This window comes from Pelodiscus sinensis, chromosome 16 (assembly GCF_049634645.1).
Source record: "Pelodiscus sinensis isolate JC-2024 chromosome 16, ASM4963464v1, whole genome shotgun sequence".
In the NCBI taxonomy this organism is placed as follows: Eukaryota; Metazoa; Chordata; order Testudines; family Trionychidae; genus Pelodiscus; species Pelodiscus sinensis.
The window spans coordinates 6,414,857-6,440,814 of record NC_134726.1 but is presented as its reverse complement, the minus strand read 5'-3'; the positions used below and the strand labels follow the sequence as shown (position 1 = coordinate 6,440,814).

The 25,958-nt window shown below is 41.5% G+C and overlaps 1 protein-coding gene across 1 annotated transcript in view; it reads right to left on the bottom strand.

Annotated features, from left to right (window-relative positions):
- The window catches only part of RBFOX1 (RNA binding fox-1 homolog 1), a 2,643,423-nt gene that overhangs the window by 2,570,872 nt on the left and 46,593 nt on the right, over window positions 1-25,958 (bottom strand). Inside the window, exon 3 of the mRNA XM_014574331.3 lies at window positions 24,828-25,029. Within this exon, the coding sequence (XP_014429817.2) occupies window positions 24,828-25,029 (202 nt within the window). The remainder of the gene's footprint in view (window positions 1-24,827; window positions 25,030-25,958) is intronic.

The following is a 25,958-nucleotide window of genomic DNA, read 5'->3' as shown; positions in this document are numbered from 1 at the left end:
TTGTAAACAACTCATTTATTTTTCTTAGCTAATAAAACATTAGATCATTCTTTTATAAGAGGGGCTACTAGAGTTTTATTTGGTGCAAGATCTAAAGTGCAATGGATGTTGGGTAAGAGACTAGTCTTTTAGGACTGGAAGTAACTTGAATATTACCGTGATTATTTTTTTATTATTATTTTTATTGGCATAAGAAACCAGCTATCAAAAAGGCATACTTGCGTGGTGGCAAGAGAGACCAGAGTACCCAAGAGAACTGTCTGTGACCATGAGGTTAGGCTGTTATGGTGTCTGAGGAGTTAACACTTGATGCTTGATTAGTGAATTCTAAGTATAAAACTCTCAACCAATTTGGGGTTTGTGCTCTGGTTCTTAGCAGTCTGCCCTGAGGTTAGCATCTTACTCCTGAGCCACTCTAGACAGCTTCACCAGCTATGCCGCTGGATTGACTGGCTGGCCGTTATATTCCTTGGGATAACAGTGGTGTGCACAGCACTTCTTAGCAGAATGCACAAAGCAGCAATGGGACAGCGATTAAGAAGCAAACCATGAGAGTATTTCTTTAAGTGATTCATATAGTAGAAGAGTTGGTGAACCTCTGGCCTATTAAACGTTTCTCTGTCTGAGCTTCATATAGCTCCATTCTTCTTTGTTTTATTGAGAAATCAAGCCTAGGACTATAGACATCCCAATATTAACTTTTCTCGTTCAAATATTAGAAAAAAGAAACTTTTGCAAGCCATGAACATTTGAAATAAGAGCATGTTCTTCATAGACCGTGGGGGGTATCTCTAGGATCAGAGGTGTTGGCCCCCCAGTAGCTGCCTAGGTGAGCAGAGGGGATTTGAACTGACCCCCCTGTGCTCTTCAGGCAAATACCCTATGAACTAGGCAACTCCAGAACCCACTATGCCTTCCTACCTTCAGGGCATTCCATATGATTACACAATATACACTCTCTCAGGGTACAGAAAAATGGTCCAGTAATGGAAGATGCACACATCTTTTCATGTAGTGATGAGAATACACCTCAATAACAGTTATTCTGTGGGACAGGACAGTGTCTTCCTCTCTACTGGACAAGTATTTAATAGCTTTTGGTAGTTACTTCTAAATAATATTAAAGTAACTCATCTCCAACATTTACTCTAGCCAGCAATCCTCTGCAATTCTCCATCAATAGTGAGAGTTAACGTTTCCCTTGGGTACTAGTGAAGCACCTGAAGTAAATGGAGTCTCACCAGCCAACCAGCTTTTTGCTTTTTACTTTATATTGTGCATTTATCATCTGCCATCTAGTGACCTGTTTACGTAACTGCAAGGAAATGTTGAAGTGAGGTCATCATCAGGAAGGGCCAGTTCTGCCCAGGGGAGCCAACAGTCTTTGTGGGCCCCTAGGCAAGGTGGGGGGGAGGCTCAGTGCTCCAGAAGGGGCGGGGCATCAGGAAGAAGGGGTGGGGCCTTGAGCCACCAGTCCTCAGCGCCATCCAAGCATACCACAACAACCGCCAGGCAGCCCTCAGCCCTGCCTGGAATGTGGTGTGCCTCTCCCAGCCCTTAGGGCTGCCCGGAGACCACAGCATGGAGCTCTGGCAGTGATTTAAAGGGCTAGGGGCTATGGTCACTGCCACAGCGGGCCTCTCTGGATTGCCCAAGCAGCCCTGGGCCCCTCTGAATTACCAGGCTCCAGGACAACTACCCCCTCCTTTCTGCTCCCCGGGTGGTGGGCCTAGTTCAGCACTCTGACTTGTGTGGTACCTTAACTCAGTCAGTTCTGTTGAAAAATCACATAAAAAAGGGTATCAGAATTGGGGCTAGCAGGCAGTAAAGCAGTCAATACACAATTACTTTTGTTCAGATAAGGAATGCTCCAAAGCCCATGGACATCTATAGGGGCCTTTCCTTTGATTTTACTAGGCTTTTGATCAGATGCTGGATAGTTTTTGTAAAATATTTGCCAAGATCATTCCTCGACACTTGGTTCTTGAAAATTTTTCTGAGCCTGATGAAGGCCTGTCAGAAGAGAAAACCAACTTTGAAAACAATTCTTTGTTTGCTAAGAGATCCTATTTCTACAATTGTTCAAATGAGCTTGACGGAGATTTTTTTTATTTCTTTGCATCCAGAAGTCTCTGTCCCAGGCTATGACAGCCCTGGTTGTCGTCTTAACATTCAGTCATCATCACTTTTATAATAAAACCACCAACTCCAGTGGATAGATCAGGCTACATGTCAACAAAAGCACTAGCCAATAGTTAATAGCCAATAGTTAATAATGTCTCCCTCCCCTCCAGCCTAAGCCTGCAAACGTGCAATAGCGGATAAAATGTTTGGAAAATCAAGACATTTGGAGCTATTTCAGGCCTCCATGACCCTCATAGAGAATCTCCAGTCAGCAGTTTCCCTTTCTACAAATTGAGAGAACACCCTTGGGAGCTTCCACCAACACAAACTGCAACAGTATGGTATGAAGGGAGAGGTGGTCCCTGTAGCAGGGCTATTCCAAGCTGTTTATCAGCTTGCTAAGTCACAACCAGCATCTTACATTTGACTTGAAAGCCGTGAGAGAACCTCTCCTAAATGTCGCATACAAGACTACCACTTTCATTTTTGACACTCCCTTTAATAAGGTTCACTTCTTCAGTGCCCAGAAAGGCAAAGGGGCACCACGACACACTGTGTTTCATCTCTGCCAATATTAAATTTTTTTAAATGTCAGTAGGTTAAGGTGACTCCAGTTATTTTACTCTTGCTCTTTTATTATGAAAAAAACAAAACTACATTAAGAGTAATGTTTACCATTTACCATCTACTGAACTCCAAATACAACACAATGCAATTTACTTTTATATTGTGTCCTTCAGCTTAAGCATCACTAAGCACATTGCAGAGTCAGTGAGTCAGTCAAAGCACATCAAATTGAAATGGGAAAGTCTCTTAGGATGGGGAAGAATACACAGCTTTGTGTGTTTGCTATACGGATATATTACATAGCACTATTAATATGTTGAATGTGGTACCATGTGGTCTCCCAATCAGTGAATATTTTTAACTATTAACACATGAGGTAGCTGCTGAAGTAGATAATCAAAGTCATGAACACAGTCTGTCAGTTATATTTGCTACCACCTTGATTAATGGGTCACAAAAATAGCACTAACCCATTAGGAAAAAGAAACTTATTCTTTCCAAAGTGCCCTCAAAAGCTTGTTTTAACATGAGCTTTTAATTGTTGTCAGTAATTTTTAGTGATTGTGCACTAAAATTCAAAATACGCACCCTGCTTTGGCAACACTAAATGTCAACAGAACAGTGAGACACGCTGATAATTTGTTAGAATAAAAACCTACTCTCGGTGGTGTCTGAGGATTTGGGAATGATACTTTTATCCATAAGCTAGATAGAGGGAGTACCATAAGGCAAAAGAATTTCACTTGACATAAACAATACAAAAGCTAGTTATCCAAGCAGCTGATTGGTCCACACTCTTAAAATCCATTTGCCAGGGTTTCTCTGCAATGCAGAAAATGAAAGCATCTTCAGCATATACAAAGGTGAGTAGCCTTCCATCCTAGCTTGCTTACTCCTCTTTTCCTCGTAGGCAGCTTACCAATCAGTGGATTCTCTAATTGCATCTGAGCTCATTGGATAAACCTCTTCTTGCAATCTAAAACACTCCTATGTTTCCGTGGTGTATGCAAGATTCAAGCTCTGCTTTTGACTTCTTGTAGCCTTGGGACAGATTGTTTCTGGACACCGAAATAAACAGGCAAACCATGGCATTTTCAGCTGATACTGACAATAACTTAGCCTGTGCTCACTGTTAACTATAGTAAGTTCACTTGTATTATAGCTTCTTCTAATAAGAAATCAATGCATTCACAATCAAATCAGGCACCACAAATATTACCTGTGACCCAGCCAGGGATTCAGAAGGAAACTACTCTGAAGAGGTGCTCACACCAATCCCCATTTTTAATATGCAATGTGTGTGCATATACTTGTTTTTAAACACTTTGAACAGTTAGCCCAAAGGATCTATCCGATTGGATTATTTGTTTACCGAACCACCTTGTCATCCCAATTAAAGACATATTAAAACCCCAAGATCACCTACTTCCTTGTTTCTAAAGAAGCTTTTTCTGAGACTAAAATAAAATCCATTTAGAAAAGGCTTCCTGCAGTGAGATGTTCTGTTTATTTGGTTTTTCTCAGATGCCGTTAACCTCTTTACCAAGTGCACCAATGCATTCAGTTTAATTACGGTTTGTTTGTTTTTAATCACGTTCCTGTATCAGTTCTTTTAAAGCTGTTTCAAAGCCCCTAAAGGTTTTTACATTTTATATTTGATGAGCATAAAGGCTGCAAAAGACAGGGCTAAAGGTGTGCACTTGGGCACCTGAAACTAAATTACAGTAAGAAATCCAGTAATATCTTTATCGGGGAGATGTCAGTTTTCCCATCTTACCAGGTACAGGAGATTAAGGTCATTCTCTTAATAATAAGGCAAGCAGTGTGCTCCTGGGGACTGAAGAGAAAAATGATATACATCAGGCTCTCTTTCCCTCTGCAAATGGAAAGATATTACCTGTGATGGGCTTTTCATGAAGGCACAGAACTAGTACTCAGAAGAGATAGGGGATGTATTTCTAGCTGTACCATTGAGTGCATGAGTCAAAATTTACAGAAGCACCCAATGACTTCTCAGATACCTGGGGGATGATTTAATCACAGACCTCAGCCCCTGCACTTCCTGTTGAATTGTGTCCTAAAGAAAGTGAAGATCCTTGTATAGAAGGCATAGTAATAGGCACAATGCTTATTTTCTATCTGCCATTGTCGTTGTGAAGCCAATAGCCAGCTACAAAGATATTGATACTGGGTTATTCATTAAGGGTCTGATCCAGACATACATGGAAGTTAATGAAAGCCTCATGCATAGTGTTGGCATCCTTGCTCCTGTATATCCTTGCCGTGGAGGCAAGGTCAAATCAGTATCTTAGATGCCTATATACAAATGCAAGAAGTATGGGTAATAAGCAGGAAGAACTGGAATTGCTAATAAATAAGTACAATTATGACTTTGTTGGCATCACAGAAACTTGTGAGATAACACACAACTGGAATGTTTGTATGGAAGGGTACAGCTTGCTCAGGAAGGATAGACAGGGAAAAAAGGGAGGAGGTGTTGCCTTATCTATTAAAAATGAACACACTTGGAGTGAGGTGGAGATGGACATAGGAGACGGAAGTGTTGAGAGTCTCGGTTAGGCTAAAAGGGATTAAAAACCAAGGGTGATGTCATGCTTGGAGTCTACTACAGGCCACCTATCCAGGTGGAAGAAGTGGATTAGGCTTTTTTTTAAAAAAAAATAACAAAATCATCCAAAGCCCAAGATTTGGTGGTGATTGGGGACTTCAACTATTCAGATATATGTTGAGAAAATAACACAGTGGGGCACAGACTATCCAATAAGTTCTTGGACTGCACTGGAGACAACTTTTTATTTCAGATGGTTGAAAAAGCTACTGGGGGAAGCTGTTCTAGATTTGATCCTAACAAATAGAGAGGAACTGATTGAGAATTTGAAAGTAGAAGGCAGCTTGGGTGAAAGTGATCAAGAAATCATAGAGTTCACAATTCTAAGGATGGATAGAAGGGAGAACAGCAAAATAGAGACAATGAATTTCAGGAAGGTGGATTTTAGTAAGCTCAGAGAGCTGATAGGTAAGGTCCCATGGGAATCAAGACTGAGGGGACAAACAACTGAGGAGAGCTGTTTTTCAAAGGGACATTGTTAAGGGCCCAAAAGCAAGCTATTCCGCTGCGTCGGAAAGATAGAAAATATGGCAAAAGACCGCCTTGACTTAACCACGAGATCTTGCATGATCTAAAAATAAAAAAGGAGTCACATAAAAAATGGAAAGTAGGACAAATTACAAAGGATGAATATAGGCAAACAACACAGGAATGCAGGGGCAAGATTAGAAAGGCAAAGGCACAAAATGAGCTCAAACTAGCTACGGGAATAAAGGGAAACAAGAAGACTTTTTATAAATACATTAGAAGCAAGAGGAAGACCAAGAAGAGGGTAAGCCCACTGGTCAGTGAAGAGGGAGAAACTGTAACAGGAAACTTGGAAATGGCAGAGATGCTTAATGACTTCTTTGTTTCTGTCTTCACCAAGAAGTCTGAAGGAATGCCTAACATAGTGAATGCTAGTGGGAAGGTGGTAGGTTTAGAAGATAAAATAAAAAAAGAACAAGTTAAAAATCACCTAAAAAAGTTAGATGCCTGCAAGTCACCAGGGCCTGATGAAATGCATCCTAGAATACTCAAGGAGCTGATAGAGGAGGTATTGGAGCATCTAGCTATCATCTTTGGAAAATCATGGGAGACAGGAGAGATTCCAGAAGACTGGAAAAGGACAAATATTGTGCCCATTTATAAAAAGGGAAATAAGAACAGCTCAGGAAACTACAGACCAGTTAGTTTAACTTCTGTGCCAGGGAAGATAATGGAGCAAGTAATTAAGGAAATCATCTGTAAACACTTGGAAGGTGGCAAGGTGATAGAGAACAGCCAGCATGGATTTGTAAAGAATAAATCATGTCAAACCAATCTAATAGCTTTCTTTAATAGGATAACGAGTCTTGTGGATAAGGGAGAAGCGGTAGACATGGTATACCTAGACTTTAGTAAGGTGTTTGATACGGTCTCACATGATATTCTTATCAATGAACTAGGCAACCACAACTTAGATGGGGCTACTATAAGGTGGGTGCATAACTGGCTGGCTAACTATACTCAGAGAGTAGTTATTAATGGTTCACAATTCTGCTGGAAAGGTATAACAAGTGGGGTTCTGCAGGGGTCTGTTTTGGGACCTGCTCTGTTCAAAATCTTCATCAACAATTTAGATATTGGCATAGAAAGTATGCTTATTAAGTTTGCAGATGATACCAAACTGGGAGGGGTTGTGTCCTCCCCAGGTGGGAGCCCTATTCACTAGGCCACGCGGGAACATGCCTCTACTCCTTACCTCCTTGCTCTGGAGGATAGGGTCATAATTCAAAATGATCTGGACTAATTGGAAAAATGGTCTGAGCTAAACAGGATGAAGTTTAAAAAAGACAATGCAAAGTGCTCTACTTAGGAAGGAACAATCAGTTTCACACATACAGAATGGGAAGCGACTGTCAAGGAGGGAGTACGGCAGAAAGCGATTTAGGGGTTATGAATATGAATCAGAAGTGTGATGCTGTTGAAAAAAAGCAAACATGATTCTGGGATGCATTAACAGGTATGTTGTGAGCAAGATATGAGAAGTCATTCTTCCGCTCTACTCTGTGCTGGGTAGGCCTCAATTGGAGTATTGTGTCCAGTTCTGGGCACCGCATTTCAAGAAAGATGTGGAGAAATTGGAGAGGGTCCAGAGAAGAGTAACAAGAATGATTAAAGATCTAGAGAACATGACCTATGAAGGAAGGCTGAAAGAATTGGGTTTGTTTAGTTTAGAAGAGAGAAGATTGAGGGGGGACATGATACCTGAAAACGGCTATCTAAACGGATGTCATAAGGAGGAGGGAGAAAACTTGTTCATCTTGGCCTCTGAGGATAGAACAAGAAGCAATGGGCTTAAACGGCAGCAAGGGAGGTTTAGGTTGGACATTAGGAAAAAGTTCCTAACTGTCAGGGTAGTTAAACACTGGAATAAATTGCCCACGGAGGTTGTGGAATCCCCATCTCTGGAGGTATTTAAGAGTAGGTTAGATAAATGTCTATCAGGAATGGTCTAGACAGTATTTGGTCCTGCCATGGGGTCAGGGGACTGAACTTGATGACCTCTCAAGGTCCCTTCCAGTCTTAGTATTCTATGATTCTATATCCCTCTGCTCTAGCCTCCTAGAAGCCTCTCCCATTGAATACAATTGGCTACAATCTGTAAAAAGGCAACAGGCATTTGTAAACAGTATTTTATGACTGTTCATGCTATTGCTCCAGACACTTTTATGTTTCTAAGAGAAAAAAAAACTTAGGATTTGATATAAACAACCAATTAATTTCCCAGCATTTTAATAAAACCAACAATATAGCACCCATCTATAAAAATGGAAATAAGGACAGCCCAGGGAATTACCGACCAGTTAGCTTAACTTCTTACCAGGAAAGATAATGGAGCAAATAATTAAAGAATCTATTTTCAGACAACTAGAAGATAATAAGGTGGTAAGTAATAGTTAGCATGGATTTGTCAAGAACAAATCATGTCAGACCAACCTGATAGCCTTCTTTGATAGGATAACAAGCTTTGTGGACGGGGGGGAAGTGGTAGATGTGGTAAATCTAGACTTCAGCAAGGCTTCTAATACGGTTTCACATGACCTTCTCATTAACTATCTTGGGAAATGCAACCTAGATGGAATAATGCAAACAAGATGGGTACATAACTGGTTGCATAACCATTCCCAGAGAGTAGTTATCAATGGTTCACAGTCATGCTTGAGGGGCATAATGAGTGGGGTTCTGAAGAGATCAGTTTGGGGACCAGTTCTGTTGAATATCTTCATTAATTATTAAATAATGGCACAGAGTATGTTTATAAAGTGTGCAGATGATACCATCCAAAGGGGGTTGCAAGTGCTTAGGATGATACAATATTAATTCAAATGATCTAGACAAACTGGAAAAACAGTCTGAGGTAAACAGAATGAAATTCAATAAGGACAAATGTTAAATATTCCCTTAGAAAGAAACAATCAGCAGCACATATACAAAATGGGAAATGAGTGCAGAGAGGGATCCAGGGGTCATTGTGGAGAAGGGAGAAAAATTGTTCTCCTTGGCCTCTGATGATAGGACAAGCAGCAATGGGCTTAAACTGCAGCAAGTGGGTTTAGGTTGGAGATCAGGAAAAAATTCCTAACTGTCAGGGCGGTGAAACACTGGAATAAATTGCTTAGACAGGTTGTAGCATCTCCCTCAGTGGAGACATTTAAGAGCAGGTTGGATAGACATCTACCAGGGATGATCTAGATGGTGCTTGGTCCTGCCGTGAGGTCCCTTCCTGTCCTATGATTTTATGAAAACTGTAACAGCAGCCTTTAAAACTGTACCTCTGATTTATCCATCAGTATCAAAAGGAGGCTGACAAAATTGTCTACGAATATATTTATGTATTGCAAAGTATCTCCCGGCCGTTTGCAAATACTTGCAGTGAGCCAGAAAATGATTTGTAACCATCTGCATAACGTTTGCAGTTTTGTCTAGCTCATCTGCCGTCTTTTACAAATGGTTATTGAAGATGGCAATTTTCATAAATGTTTGGAAACTGATATGAAGGAAACTGGCCATGAAATCCCTTTGGAAGTGCCTCTAAGTTGTTTGCAGTTAAATGACATTGCAGTGCATCAGCACTGTTGAGCAGACCATTTACCGTGTTGTCAAAGTCTACAAGTCAGTTCAGCAGGCAGGATATGAGAGATAGCGAGGCCTTTTATTAGGCCAACAATTTATAATTTAGAAACTTTCAGAGTCCAAAAGGTCCCTCCCTACCAGGTTTTGGAAGCTCACAAAATGCTTTAATAGAAAATGGGCTATCTACCTGGTCTGCTTTTTCCTGAAGACCAATTTAGCAGCAAACACCCTGCAATGCCACATAAGTGCCTTTAATGGCTGTCAAAAAGAGCGGATCATTTGATAGCCTATAAAACGGCCAAATTCTAGATAGCTAGGCTGAAGTCCATGGACTATATTGCTTTTGATACATCACTGTGGGCTAAAAAACATTTACATGGATCAAATGGCAAAACTTGGACCCTTGCAAGAAAATAAGTTCCTGGATCTACAGAGGAAATGCAATGTGCCGGGTGTTTGAATCAGATAGTTCACTTTTATATAGACATGATGGATTTGGGTCCGTAACAGCTCTAGATTTCTTCAAAAACCGTAGCCTACATAAATACATCTTCTGGAATATTTGGTGGCACCAAGACAGTTTGTGTAGTGGCGCTGCCTTCCATATTAAAACGCACCTGATGTGGCACTGCCATCGAAACAACATTCACTCCGAATCAATACACAAACCGTGCTACTCTTGAAAAAGCACAAACTGCGGCAACAATTTTAGACGTTATTTTAAATATTAAAGCTGTTCTTTTCCAACCTACAAATAAGCCCCATCTTTTTCTTCCTTCCTTACAACCACAGTCCACCTCCTCCTCTTTGGGATCACTCAGTAGGCATCATAGGCTAGGTTTTCAGAGATTTTGATGGGAGCTAGGTGAAAGCGCAATGTGGATCAAGTTAAAACTGATTCATTCAACCCAACGGGCGTTCACTTCAGAAAGGCTGCAAGAAACACTTAAGGGACCATACCTAAAACAAGGCCTAATGGAATCTGCCCAGAAACTAGCACCAGGTGGGCACAGAGTTCCACTAGTTATTATGACCCGGGGTGGGAGGGAGAAGAAAATCAAACCAAGTACAGGACAGGAAGAGAAAGCAGCAGAAGTGGTGGGGGGGGGGGAGGGGGGGGGAGAGGAAGAAAGCAAGAAAGCCACGAAGTAGACAGTGATCACGGTGTGTTCCTGGAAAAAGCTAAAGATTGCTTTGGGGTCTTTGTTGGATAAAAACATTGGGAGATAAGAAACTGCTCCTTTTGTTCTTGGTTCCTCTTGCATTCACAGGAGCAGGGACTTGCTATATTTCTTGTACATAAACAAGACTGCATTAAAAAAAATAAAACGTCACTGATTTCCAGTTCCAACTGGAACATCACCAGGGCCCTGACTTTGACCAGCTGCTTAGGTTGAAAAGGGACAACAATTCGGGAATTTTTCAGAAAGCATCAAGGTGCCTAATAGTGATTTTTAGACACCTACATGCTTTTGAAAATCCATTAAGTGCCTACGTGCCTTTAAGAAATCTGTCTCTAGGTGTCCAGGACTTCAGCCTTTCAATTTAGCAGTGAAGACTTTCAGCCAATAAACACAATCCTACAACGCCATCCTTGCAGGAGCCCTTGAAGCCTAATCCAAAGCCCACTGAGTGACAGGAAAGACTCCCATTGACATCAAAAGGCTTTGGATTAGGGACTTAAGGACTGGCAACTAAAATACCTCCTCTTAAATAGAAGAGTTTTATTAAGTGAACGTTTAAAACAAATTGAAAGCAAAGACAAATGTAACAAGATAAGCTGCAGTGAATCTGGGGGTCTAGGGTGGGTTACAGCGAGAACAAGCAAGCACAGAAGGTGTAAAAGCAACAGGCAAAACCTGCCTTGTTCTGGATTGGGGGGGGAGAAGTATTTAAGGCATAGTCCATAAATGTCCTTGGGGGCACCACCCATAAAGGAAAATAGAGCCTTTGTCTCTAACACAATTCAAAAGTCCATGAGTGGAACAGGCCCTCACGGTGCGGTCCATCCTGCATCCTCTTCCGTCGGGTGGTCTACCTGAAACAAAAATTAGGCACAGTCCATCCGGTACAAGAAGCCAATGCTCCCCCTGACCTGGTCCCTCATCAGTCTTCATGGTCCATCTACGTCTTCGTCCCTCATTGTCCCTCAGGGATGGCTTGTCCCAAATGTAGGCGGTGGGTGTTTAGAACTTTTGTCAATAAATGTCCTCGTGAGCTCCACCCATAGATCAAAGCCAAGTCTGTTCTCAAGGCCAACCAAGCAAGCAGAGGTGCAGCATATTACATAAAAACACTAATTTTGCGAGCAAGCCTTTGTATGGACTCTAGATTTCTGGAGAGCAATACTAGAAAAGGAAAGCAATGGAAAAAAGTGGTGAAAAAAATCAGACGGCAGGATTTGACAAGTGCATATGAGCTCCTCATGTATACTGTCCTCTCCCTATCTCCTGACCAATTGCTGAAAAATCTCTCTTCTTTCTCTTGCCCTTCAGATGTACTCTCTTCCACTGTTTTACAGTACACGGAGACCTCAAAACTGGTCCTGTTTTTGCAAAACGCTTGCAAAGAGTTCTTTACTAAAACGTGAATTTTTGAATGTTCCAGCAGTAGAAATTGCTGAGTGTTTTTGGGAAGTGTTGCAAGCATGTAAATAGATAAAAATGAAACTGCTGAAAACTTCACAATATATTTTTTACAATTTCACACAAGCTTAAAAAAGTTATGTCATTGCAGTTGGACAGTTCATGTAAGCCTATAGGAATTGCTAATTCTGAAAGATATGGATGCTTCCTTGCTGCATATCAAACAGTATGCTGTGTTTTGCTGGGTCTTCATATAGTGTCCACAAAGTTCTTTGCTAGAACATCTATGCACCACTGTGCTCTTGTAGCATGTCAGTGTAGACACTACCTATGCCAACAGGGGGATTTCTCCCATCACCCTAGAGAATCCACCTTTCCAAGAGCCAATGGCCAAGCGGAGGGAAGACTCCTTCTGTCAATTTAGCGCCATCTACATCAGTGAAGGGCAAACTAGGCTAGCGAGTGGGTTGCAGGACTGGCTCTCAAGATCGTTGTAATCGAGACAATCTTCCAGGCCAGGGTGGTTTTGCTTACTGTGCTTGCAAACCTATGATTTGTGGGGTGTGCTGTTTGAACCATAGCAGCGTTTTGACTGGGGTATACGGCTCTCGCAGACCACGTTATGCACAATCAGCACGCACCTCACTTCATGTGCTCTTGCTTTACGTGCATGTCATGTTAGTAATACTAGTAGGAAAAAAACTACGTGGGCAGAAATCATAGGAATCTGACAACTCTGTGCATGGGAAACGGTAAACAAAACGTCTCATGGGCGACAGAATCCTGATGGGCCTCATGTAGCCCATGAGCCACAGGTTGCCTACCACTGGTTGCCATGGTGATTTAAATTGGCTTAACTATGTTGCTCAGGGTTGTGCATTTCACACCCTTACCAATGTAGTTAACCCATCTCATTTTCTAGCATGCACCAGGCCTAAGTACTGTTTAGTGGATTCTTTCCATCAATCCCTTTTGCCTGTTCTATCTGCTGCCCAATGTTATGCATGCCACAACAAATCCTTTGGCTTCATTCTCAATACACAGATATTTCCATCTTTTCTTCTGGATAATTGGAGATATGGGATCAGTGAACACAAATATAAAGATGTGCCAGAAATTCATTCCATTTAATACCTGAGGCATGGAGTGCTGAAAAGCACTGAACCCAACAGCAAACCCTGTATATGATGGATGTCATTTAAGCCTAGGGGTACAGCATTCCTAGTTCTAGTACCTACGCCAAGGCATTTGCTTTCAGAGGCATTTTTCATGGAGCGTTGGTTGATTTCCAGTATTCACATCCATATGCTAAGGGCTGAAATAACATTTCAGTTTAAGATTCAGTTTGGACTGTAAATTGGAGATCTTCAATGAGCAAATACTGTTTAAGATGCCCAGTGCAGCTGCTCCTTTTACACAGTTTCCTTTGGACACTCTCCGTGGCTTGTACATATATGTAATAGTATGTCAGTTGACTCACCTCTTTTATTCCTTTGCATTCTGATGTAATGCTTGAGTTGAATGTGTTGGACTTGTCATTAGATTGTCAGGGTTTGTTCCTCTTATAACTGCCTGTTAACCCTGCCTTCTTTCAGTTTTTATTTGCACATCAGTATGGCTAGGGCATCAGCAAACTCTAGATCCTCTAGTGTACTCTTATGCCATACCATAATAAACAGAATGTTATGAATCATTTTTAAAAGGAATAGAGAATAAGACAGAGAATATCTTACTGCCTCTATATAAATCCATGGTACATTCACATCTTGAATACTGTAATGTGGTCATTTCATCTCAAAAAGGCTCTCTTGGCGTTAGAAAAGGTTCTAGAAAGGGCAACAAAATGATTAGGGATTTGGAACGGGTGCCATTTTGAAAAGAGATTAAAAAGACTGGGACTTTTCAACTTAGAAAAGAGGAGACTATGGGGGGATATGACAGAGGTCTATAAAACCATGACAGGAATGGAAGAAGTGCATAAGGAAAAGTTATTTATTTGTTCCCATAACAAGAAATTGGGGTCACCAAATGAAATTAATAGGTAGCAGGTTTAAAACAAAGAAAAAGAAGTTTTTCTTCATGCAGCACACAGTCAGCCTGTGGAACTCCTTGCCAGAGGTTGTGGTGAAGACCAGGACTTTAACAGGATTCAAAGAAGAACTAGATACATTCATGGAGGTTAGGTCCATCAATATATACTAGCCAGGATGGGTTGGAATGGTGTCCCTAGCCTCTGTTTGTCAGAACCTGGAAATGGATGATAGGAGAGGGATCACTTGATGATTCCCTGTTTTGTTCTCCCTCTGGGGCATTGGCCCCTGTTGGAAGACAAGATATTGGGCTAAATGGACTTTTGGTCTGACCCAGAATGGCCATTCTTATGTTCCTATGTACAATCCCTGCGTTGTAGCACTTTTTCTCTATGACAGGGACAAATAGAGGTGATAAAACGCTTGTTGCTCTCTTTGGGGATTTTCCCCCCTTCTAAGGTCTTCCCTTGTTAGTTTATCCTTAACTGGCCCTCTGATTGGTATAAGTTTACCAGTCAGAACCTTGCTGGGTTCTTAAAGTGCTCCAGGTTTTTTTTTAAAGTGATGTTATCCCTACATTTTCTCATCTCTTCTCTCATTGATTTGCCCTTTGTTTTATATACATTTTTGCTGCATTTTTATGAGCCTGTTTTTTCAGGACTTAAAATTTGCTTTGGCCTATTCCCTTTCTTCCTGGAATATTACCTTGAGAGATGCTCTCCTGCACTTTTCCTAGCTGAGATTCTCTGACTTTACAATGTGGGTGCTCATCTCAAAAATTCTGGCTGGTCCATAGTTTTTCCATGTGACTTCCCTGCATAAATGATTGCAGCCTTCTTTCTCCTTCCCATCAGCCTTTTGTAGTGCTGCAATGTTCTTTAAGTTGGCCTGTATCATGACCCAGTTAGCATTCAAGAAGCAACCTTAACTTCTGAGGTTACCTGTCTTGCTACTTAATGGGTATGTCTACACATCAAAGTTATTTCAGGATATCCCATGTCTTCACAAGCCACCCGTTATTTCAAAATATTTTTCAAAAAAACGGGTGTGCTATTTCGGCTCTGGTAACCCTCATTCCACAAATGTTAAAGCGCTGTTTTGAGACATCCCTTATTTCAAAATTTGGTGCTGTATAAATAGCACCAAATTTCGAAATAGCCTATTTCAAAATAAACTTGAAATAAGCTACGCAGTTTGTATTTTGAGTTTACAGTGCAGCGTAGACACAGCCAATATGTCAACCTTAAAGTCACATTCCAGTAACAAGTGCCTGTATTTTGTAGTTTGTTTGTTTTTTTTAAAAAAGACATAGATCTATTCAACATGTCTGGCAGCCTTCTACTGAGGATCATGTAAGCGCTACACAGAGCCCCTCAATTACTTTGAGTTACTTCATAAAGGATTGTTTAGCTTACTAAGTTTGTAAATTTAGCTATCTTGCCAATTGATAGGAAAAAATTCTAATATATCTGTGGAGAAAAAAAAAATCATTATTTTTAAATGCCCATAAATGTAAGTCTATTGGCTTTTAAGTCTCAGGTCCTCACTAAAAGGGAATATCAACTTAAGATACGCAACTCCAGCTACATTAATTACATAGCCAGAGACAAAGTATCTTAAATTGCATTTTGGCGCAGGAGATAGATGGGCGCAAACACTCCTGTCAACTTCCCTTACTCCTCACGAGGAGCAGGACTACCGGCACTGACAAGAGCACCCTCTCAGTTCAAATTAGTGGGTCTTCACTAGATCCACTAATTCCAACCCTGGAAGATTGACTGCAACTGCATCAAACTTCTCCGTGGTGTACACAAGCCCTCAGCGAGGTCTAACAAAGTAGCCTGGGTGAAATTTCTTTTTAACCAAGACAGGCAGGTTTCACCCAGTCCCATAGAATTCTAATTCAAGCAATTGGGAATAGTTTCTCCCTCCATCAATGGTATTTTGTCGTCTTGGTCTGTAACAGCCTGTACAGGTAAAGTAGAAATGTGTCCGAAGTCAACTTATTTGAGTTTTGCTTTGCACACTTGAAAAATATTAATACATTTCTGTAAGAATTTTAGACAAAAGCTCAGTCGTTTCAAATTCTTTTGTCTGACTGTTGTACCTTAGCTTCAAAATAAATGGCACTGCAAAATGTAAAATAGGACAGCAAGATTTATTAGACTGTGGAGCAACCTCCCAAGGGAAGCGGTGAAAGCCCCATCTTTTGGTATTTTTAAAATTAGACTAGACAACATAAAGGGAAATGTACTTACAGGGAACCATCCTTCATTAGCTAGGAGATGGTCTGGCTGATTTATTAAGGTCTTTCCTATCTCTGACCACTGTGATGCTTTCTCCAAAGAATATTCACAAACTCAATCCAGAGCATTTACTATTACACACACACACACACACACACACACACACACACACACACACACACACTTAAACTATATAAATTTCTACGCTAAACTTATTCTGTATGATGAAGCTACACAATAACATCATGTAAGGGTTATATAGATTGGCAGTCAAAAGCCATAAACTGCCAAAGTTTAACCTTGACAGCACAACCTTAACTGACCTCTGCTGCACACCTGTCATAAAGCAGTCCTGAAATATTAGGCCACAAACTATTGCTCAAGTACAGTCGCTCATTTTTCTTATCACTTGGAATACACATGAATCAACTTGTATGTTTATTTGTCTCTACTAAAACTATTTCAAAGTCTAATTGGCCACCATACCTTTACTATATCAGGGACTTATATGGCATCCATTCATTTTTACATAGGTATAATAGCAAATTCAGACCCAGTGCTTGAGCCTAGAGACCTCGGGCCAAAAAGGGCTGGGAGCACAAGTGAGGGAATGCTGGGTACTTCAAGTGTCTGCACAACACTTAGCACAATGGAACCTCAGTCTTTTTTGGGGTCCTTAGGAGCTATCGCAATATACACAATAGATATATCCAAGAAATGATTTGTCCTTCTGCTGCAATGCTCCCAGCTTGCCAAAAACAAAACCTTGGAACCCCTACTAGAGACTTACACACCCTTCCCCCACAATTACCATTGTATCTGAGCACCTCATAACCTAATGCATTTATCTGCACAACTCTCCTGTGAGGTAAAGAAGTGCTGTTATCCCACTTTTACAGCTGGGGAACCAAGGCTCAAGTGATTTGACTAAGGTCCCACAGGAAAGCTGTGGCAGAGCCACCAACTGAACTCAGATATTCCAAGCTCCGGGCTAGTACCATAACCCCTAAACCCTTCTTCCTCTCCTACTGACTGAGTGCTTGTATGACAAGCTCTCTTCTCTCTAATAATTTTGTCAGCACCCATGGAGTGAGCACAGTCTCTTTTGAACCAGCTTCCTTCAGGTGCAGCTGACAAGAGGAACCAGCTACAGATGTAACACTCAGCTAGGTCCTATGCAATCATGTATAGGAATAAGGCCCTCCTAGGCATGGCCACCCACTGCATAGCCATAGTGGACTCTCCCAGATTGGGGCTATCGATAAGTGGGAAAGAGAGCAGCATCTGCACACAAGTTATGGAAATAAATGGGTTGGAAGAAGGCAGGAAGTGGACTGAATCTTTACACCAACCAGGCAGCAGTGGAGAAGATGTGAAATCAGTTACTTGCCTGGCATGAGAGCAGAAGGGAATAACAGTGACAATCTGAGAAACAATACCTCTTGGACAGCGCAGCTATACACCACCTCTCCCACTGGTCGGAGCTTTAAATTTTGCAGCACAGATCTCTAGTGTGCACGCTTATTCTGGCTTGTACCCTCAGGGTCGGATCCAAAGCCCATTTATGGCAACAGGCAAGTATCCGCTGATTTACACAGATTTGGGATCACATCCAGAAGGGCATATTTTCAGCTGATGTAAAATTGTGGCAGGTCCATAGACGTGCTGAAGAGTCACGACCATTTTACACGAGTGGAGACTTGGCTATTTCTTTAATGTGCAGTATGTTATGTAAGTGAAGTTTATGGTACTTTTTAAACAAGTAATTCTCCTGAGCACCATTTGGCATAAGCAGAGTAGAACCAAACAACATATGCTGCTGCACAGTTACATCTAAGATTGCATTCAAAATCAATATAGCGATATGTAGAGACATACTGGTGGCTGCACTGACCACAAACTTCTGAGTGAGTGTGAACAAGGGATGTTAAATATCGGTTAATTGAATAGTCGATTAACCTCATTAATTCTTATCGGTACCCGACTATTCTATAGTCCCCAGGAGGAGGGCCAGCAGCCAGTGCACTCCAGCCCCACTCCCAAGGAGCCCCCGTCACTACGTGCTGCTGCCTCTGTATCAGAGGCAGCAGCGTGGGGTGCCAGGCAGGAGCTAGTTTATAAGGGGAGCCAGTTTAAAAACCAGCTCCCCTCGTGGACCAGCTGCCTGTCGCCCTGCGCTGCTGCCTCTGATACGGAGGCAGCAGTGCGGGGTAGCAGCAACCCCTGTCCAGGGGGATGGTCTGAGTTCCTGGACCCGGCACAAGCCAGAACAAAGCCAGGCTGCCTGCCCACCTGCTCCTAATGCACTTTAAATGCAGAGCTGCAACAGGGATAGGTCCCAGACCCAGCACAAGCCAGGACTGAGCCAGGATGCATGTGATCTATAGCATTAACTGATAAGCTTTTGCTTATTGGTTAATCAACTATACTGTAACATCCCTTGTGTGAACACAGACTTTGATTAACACAGCAATCAGGGTGCATTCATCACAAGCCCCACCCCCCATTTAGAATAAAAGAGTTTGTGAACCCACTGAAAAGTTTTGGAGTGATATAGGCAGAGTGACGTTTATTATGGTTTGGGAACAAGTAGGCACAGTTGTGTGGGGGATCCGAGAAGAATGAAAAAAGTTTTCACATTCCCCCTCCCCCCCCCCCCAACATCTACCAAATCTAAAAGGCATTTATTGACAAAAAATGCAGCAAGAAAATTTAGCAGCTCTGTGAATTTACGTAGTATCTGTTAAGTAACACAGTGCTAAATCAGCATGTGATCATGTAATTAGAGATGGCATCAAGATGCTTATGTCCGGGGACAGGGATAAGGCTGTGACATCCCCAGCAACACAGCTCCTAAAGGCACCAGGCCGTGGTTCCCTCCTTAGCAACTGCAATAATCAAATACGAGTTTGTTAGGAAGAGATCTCCTTGGCAGATCCACAGCTCATGTTAATTATCAGGGCTCCATTGATGTCAGCTGAGGATCCACCCTTAGTAGTTCCTAGCACAGAGCTCTGTTAGTCACCTTACTCTTAGCTTCGCATTTTTTGAAAGTTTAAAATAACTTTGGCCACGTATTTTTAGGGTGGAGGGTTGAAATTAAGATTGCAGGTGCATGACCCGAGTGGCGTAGGAAAGATATGAAGAGCGTGCTTGCTGTTTTATGCTCTCACAGTTTTGAAATAGATGTTTAATAGGGAGAAATGCTTTAGGGAGAGGATGGCAGAAACTTATCCATGTGAAATCTTCAAACACTTCAGTTCAACTAAGCACTTTGTAGTTTGGGTGCTTGATCAAGTTTTTTCAAACTATCTGAATCTCGGACAAAAATGGGCTGAAAATGCTGAGGAACACACTTCCCTGAGATTCCTCCTCAGACTAGAAAAGTCTCTTGTGGCTGGTGTTTTTGGCACATCCAGGCAGGATCTGGAAATGTTGGCATCGGCAAAAGTGTAAACAACGGAAGGAAAAGCTAAGGATTCTTTCTGGGTGAGGCGGCTCTACCCTAACATGTGCACCAATCCTCCTCCTCCATCTGCATGCCGCATCATTGACCTCTTCAGGGTGGATAGGAAGATAAAAAAGAGCTACCTGGTAAGTGCCCGACGTTGTGGAAATTCCAGCACTTGGGAACTTTCTTTTGTATTACCAACCTTCTAGATTTGTTACTCTGTAGATCAGAAAGTATTTTAGGGATAGCTGTAGCTGCATGATCACTACAAAAAAAGTACTTGTACTAAACCTCATGAATTTGTTTTGACTTATTACTACCTCCCTTCATCCACTTCTGCCAACAACTGGATGAGTAATTTTTTAGTTTGCAAGGAGAAGTATTGTAAATACTTGTGTGGATATGCATTTGCATATTCCTACCAGAAGTATTCACTTGGCCAGCTGAAGTTGGCAAGCTGTTTAGCCAAGGAGCAGAAACACTACCATGCAATTTAGGTGTATAGAGTGCACTGTTTACACAATAATCTTGCTGAATAGTTAATCACTAATTAAAGATGGAAAATTTCAAATTATAAAGCAGTTCATACAAAATAGATCTCTTTGTAACTAACACAATAAGAGAGAAATCCAGAAGGCCTTGTGTGGCTCCTAAGTCCCACACTGGTACTTGGGCTGCTCAGTCACTTTTTGCACAATGATTAATTTTGCCCTAACAGAACAAAGGGCCGCTACATTCATTTGATAGATTGTTTGCTGGCTATGGCTTGCCCGACTCTGTGTGCAACCATTCAACAATGACAAGGTAGAGACAAACCTGCAAGAAAACAGGCCTAAGCGTGTCATCAAAATAACTTCAGAACGTTACACTTAATGCCATTCCACTGAAGGCAATGCTATTACAGTAGAGATGAACTCATTCCAGTGCCTTTGAACAGATTTGTACAATGCTATTAAGCCTCTTTAAAGGCTTTTGTCACAATTCATTGAGATTATTCAATTTGTTCATTATGCAGAAATTACAAGTAAATAAATGCCGGAAGAAAAAAGAATAAGGAGGTCTATTGGATCCTGCTAACAAGCCAAAATTGGCTGAACCACCACAAAATAATGCCTGTTCCCAACAAAAGAGGGGAAAGAACCACTCCAGATATCACAGAGTGGTACTCTCTGCAAAATGTAGGCTTGATCTTAATGGCAAATACAAAACAACTATATCCAACAGAGCTAATAGCAAAACTGCCCTTCTGCAACCAACTCATAGTTCTAAATAGCGGTGGTTCAACGGACAATGCCAAATAAATACCCTCCAGCATTATTCATCCTTTCACAAGCATGAAATACAGATGGTCTCCGCAGTCCCCCATAATACAGGATTTCATACCAAGTGGAACAATGAGCTAGATTTGATGACCCGAGAAGTCTTTTCTTCTAAATCCAAAGAATGGCTGCTAAGTCAGGCAAACAATAATGAAATAAATATAAAGAAATCGCACTCTGATTGTGCTGATTTTTTACTACCAGTCCAATGAAGAGTGAAAGACTATAATTTTTTTAATGTACTTCTTTAAAATAGAAGTCATTATGGACTATTAAGGAATGTTCTTCCAGTGCAGGCATTGATTACCCATACTGCTAAGCCTATTAAAGCTTCTTCTAAACACTGAACTGAAGTCATTCCAATACTTCCTAAGGGGATTGGAGTCCGTCTTTTCCCATGGCTTGTTTTCTGCAAAAATGACAAACAACTAAGAACATCACAGTCACGTCCAGTAATTGCTGGACAAGTTAAAATATAAAAATAAAAGGAGATTTTGTTGGTAACAGAGTTTAACATGTTCCCTGCTGCATAAGAGCAATTTGCTTCTAGCAAAAGTACAACCTGCTTACCAACAAAATGAACTAATTTGTTTCTTTAGTGTTTTTAACATACCCCCTTTGGAAAAGTCAGGCGGAATACAGCGCTGGAGCACTCGGGTTCAATTACATTCTTGAAAATTCATACAAAACCCATTAGAAAGCTATTCATCTCCACAGCATTTTTCCAGGAGGCTATGGGAAGTTTATCAGAATATCAAAGCCAAAAACAGGAGTCAAGATTTCTTCCTAGGTATGGGCCGAATCCTGGCAAGACTTGTGAGCAAGCTTAGTGTTTATTTTGATACAACAGGTTACATTTTCAAAAGTGTTTAGAGACAAGATTTGTGGGAGCCAAGCACTTCAATACCTTTATAGATCAAGCCCTAAGAGACTTTGGAGATCAAGACTATGTCTCCACTTACCAGTGGATCAACACTCTAGTGATCAATCTTCTGGGATTGATTTAGCATTTCTTCCATCGACCTCCCGCTGTGGAGACAGCACTAACCTCGGCCTAAGGATATGTTGACTCCAGCTATGTTATTTACGTGTGGTGTAGACATAGACTAAGATATACTTTTAACAGTGAATTAGGCATGTTAAAGGCTCTCAAGCCAGGTCTTCGCTCAATGGACGATCGACATTGCTGCTATCTTCTGGAGTTTGATTTAGTGAGTCTAGTTAAGACTTGCTAAATCAAACTCAGAGGGCACCATGCTCCTACGAGGAGAAAGGGAAGCCGATGGAAGCATTTGCTCCCATCGGTCTTGTGCTGTGGGGACGGTGGGGAAACTCAAATTCCAGCTATGTATTTACATAGCTGGAGTTGTGTATCTTGATTTGACATTTCCTTTTAGTGTAGGCCTGGCCTCAGAAGTCAATCCAATATAAGATATAGTGATAGAAATGTAGCCGTGTTAGTCCGGTGTAGCTGAAACAAAAAACAGGACTATGTAGCACTCTAAAGACTAACAAGGTGGTTTATTAGGTGATGAGCTTTCGTGGGCCAGACCCACTTCCTCAGATCAAATCAATTTTCTTCCACTATTTGATCTGAGGAAGTGGGTCTGGCCCACGAAAGCTCATCACCTAATAAACCACCTTGTTAGTCTTTAAAGTGCTACATAGTCCTGTTTTTTGTTTCAATATAAGATATAACCTCATCCACCCTTGTTTAATGTCCAGCAGGATGGTGGCTACAACATTGCACATTTCACCTTTTGAAAATTTTACCCAGTGGAATTGTAAGCATGGTGCTGGGTATTACGGCCCGACTCTTTTTCATTTAAGTATTTAGGTATTGCTGCACTCAGCATTGCAATACCTAACTGATTAAGGAGCCTCAATATTTTCAAGTGGGATTCAGACAAACTGCAATCCTATTTTAAGTCAATGGTTTTTAGGCTCCTAAATCAGTTAGGCATCGGAATATTGAGCACAGAAACCTTAGATCCTACATTACACAGGAAGAAAACAGGCACAAATGAGAGAACTCTGTGTAAGATTAGAATTTAGAGATCCCTAAATACGAAGAAAAAGTTTCATTCATCTTCAGTTTAAAAGCCAACACACATTTCATCTGTTGCTTAAAGGGTCAATAAGACTGTTTATTTGAGTAAGCTCATTACCAAAATGAAATTAATTTGACCTGTAGGAGCTCCTCTTCTCTTTTCTGATAATTTAAAGAAGATACTCAAACTCAAGGGAAAAATACGCTGCACGGTTTTTTTTGGTTGTTTGTGTTCAGCTATAAAAAGGGAAAGGGAGGATCTTTAAAGAAAACTTTGTCTGTGTTAATTTTCTAAGCAAACAGATATTATTAGCAAGAAATGCATATCAGAAGTATCAAATACTCTACTCTCTTCGTGAGTGTTCGGCTAATATCCTATTACAATGTGCTCATAATAAACCTTCTATGGATTTTTTTTTCCCAAGAATATCACAGATTTTGCCTGGTTTGGATAATTTGCTGACCTCAGTATGTTACACATCTTCAGTTAGCGATTACAGAAATACACAGTTTGGCAACACAACATTAAGCATGCAATGCGTTTATGATGCACTATAATTACAGTATCCAATCTTATCCCCTGTTGTGTCCAAGGTGCAGCTGATAAAACAAGGAGACTCTCGCGTGCATGCAGCTAGATTTTCCAAGCCAGTTGTATCTGTCAAGTCAGACAAACTCTTGCATTTAGAGAAATAAGCCCTCCTCCCAGATGCATCAGGCCAACTGCTCTGCCTTCCAAATTAGCGAGATTGTAAATCCCACTGAAGTGTGGAGCAGTCAATTGATTCCTTATCTGACAGGGAAGAGCATCTTAATTCAGGAAGGCAATGCCAGAAAGGAACACGCTAGTAAAGAGAGATCACTTCAAAATGAAAACAACACAACAAACTTCCATCAAGTCAACTCTAGCAGCCTTGGGTTCCCAATTGTGACAGTGACTCAAATAGGAAAAATCTTCACAGGGGAAACATGTACAACTCATGCAACCCTCCCTCCAAAAAACCTTTGCCTGACCATCACAGGAGGAAATCTCTAAGCTGGGTGGAAATCCATCTGCCTTCTCTTTTTAATATATACACTTTCTGCAATGTCTCAAACACTTGCTGTCAACCACAGCACCTGAAGTAAGCAGACAGTCAGACAAAACTGAAAAAACTTAGAGTCATATAAAGATCTGACAACCGGGCAGATCTAACAAGACGGGGGCTGGGTTTTGGGGGAGCTTGGGGTGGGGTTTTTTTTTTGCAAAGCCTCAACAGATGCATTTTTTCACTGTGATGATTTTTCAATGTGTTGCTGTCATTTAAACTGTCCTATGTTCCTTGGGGTTCTTCCCCATGCTGTAACACAACATTCCCCAAAATGACTACAGGTAACTTAAATGCATAGACTCATAACTTGAGATGCCCATCCTAAACCCCTCCTTTTGCCATCCCTACGGGGTAGTAGGAAGATGACAGCAGGTGTTATCAGAGAATATCCTTCCCAAAAATCATGTGTCAAACATGCTGCATCCAGGCGAGGGTACAAATTCCAGCACCTAAAGGAATCTAACCAGGAGATAAAACAGTTACTGTCTTCCGCTCTCAGGGAGATGGGACAAGTTCCACCTACACTACTTGATACCAGTTGAAATCTTCTGTCACCCTGAAGTTGACTAAGCCATCCTCACAGCCCTCAACCCCGCTCCCCTTTCCAAGTCAGAGCCAGGAAAACATCCTCACTTACAGTTTTGCCTTCACCACCTGCTTGGGTGGCAGGCTCTTCTCTGCCCAAACATGGCATGATTTCTTCTGCTGCTGCTCCTTCCTTCCCACTGTTTCTTCCTTCATTCCCCAGCTTCAGCCTCTTCCCCTCGGGTTGGGAATCCTCCAGGTCCTCCCTTCTCATCTTGCCATCTCTGCCTCTCTGCTTCACCACATCCTCTGGGCTGCCAGACAGATTAGACATTGTTTTAAAATGCTGAGCACTTTTTTATGTGGCCTGCTGAAACTGCCTCTCTGGAGGAGCTGTGGCTTCTGAGAGCTCTGTGATGCGCTCTCGCTCTTCTTTTCAACATTTAACTAGGGTTTCAAAAGCCTTTACAGGATTTACACACACCACTTCTATTTCTCTACCGCCCTCTGCTGGGGGCTGGCCAGCACTGTTCCCTCATCACTGCAATTTCAACAACATACTGCACACAAGCTTCTCTCTCCGTTCCTCTGTCTCCCTCAGACAGCAATAACCTGGTTGCATGCACATTTCTCCTGCTGCTCACTTTGCCCAAATCCTTGTATTTATGTTTGTCCTGCTCCAAGGAAATTAACTTTCCTTAAAATACAGCACACTGCGGGGTCATCTCCTGCACCTCTCTGTAGACCCAACTTCTCCACAGTCTCAGAGGAATGCACTGTTCTAATACACTCATAGTGACACGGAACATGATTAACTGTGAAAAATAACTGTGGAGGGTTTGGTGCCATGCAACATTAATTTCAACCCACCTCCCTGCAGGTTTCTTCCTCCAGCCTCATCCCTTACTTTACAAATTTGCTGTGAATTTCAGAAGTTCGTATCCCATATTTGAGCATTGCCCTGTTCATAACTGTTCTGTCCCTTCCCCACTAACTTGCAAAAGCCATAACATTTGCCTCCTCCTTGGTCATCTGACAGTCAAAGTAGCAGAGGCAACAATCCTGAGTAATAAAAAGACCTCTGTTCTCCCTGTGCTAGTTCCCATAGACTTAACCTATGTCTACACTACAGAGTTTTTTCGGAAAAACAGCCATTTTTCCTAAAAATTCGCAGAGCGTCCATACCTCAAGTGCTTTTTTGCGCAAAAAAATTGAAAGAACAGAGGTTTTTTTCCGGCGTAGG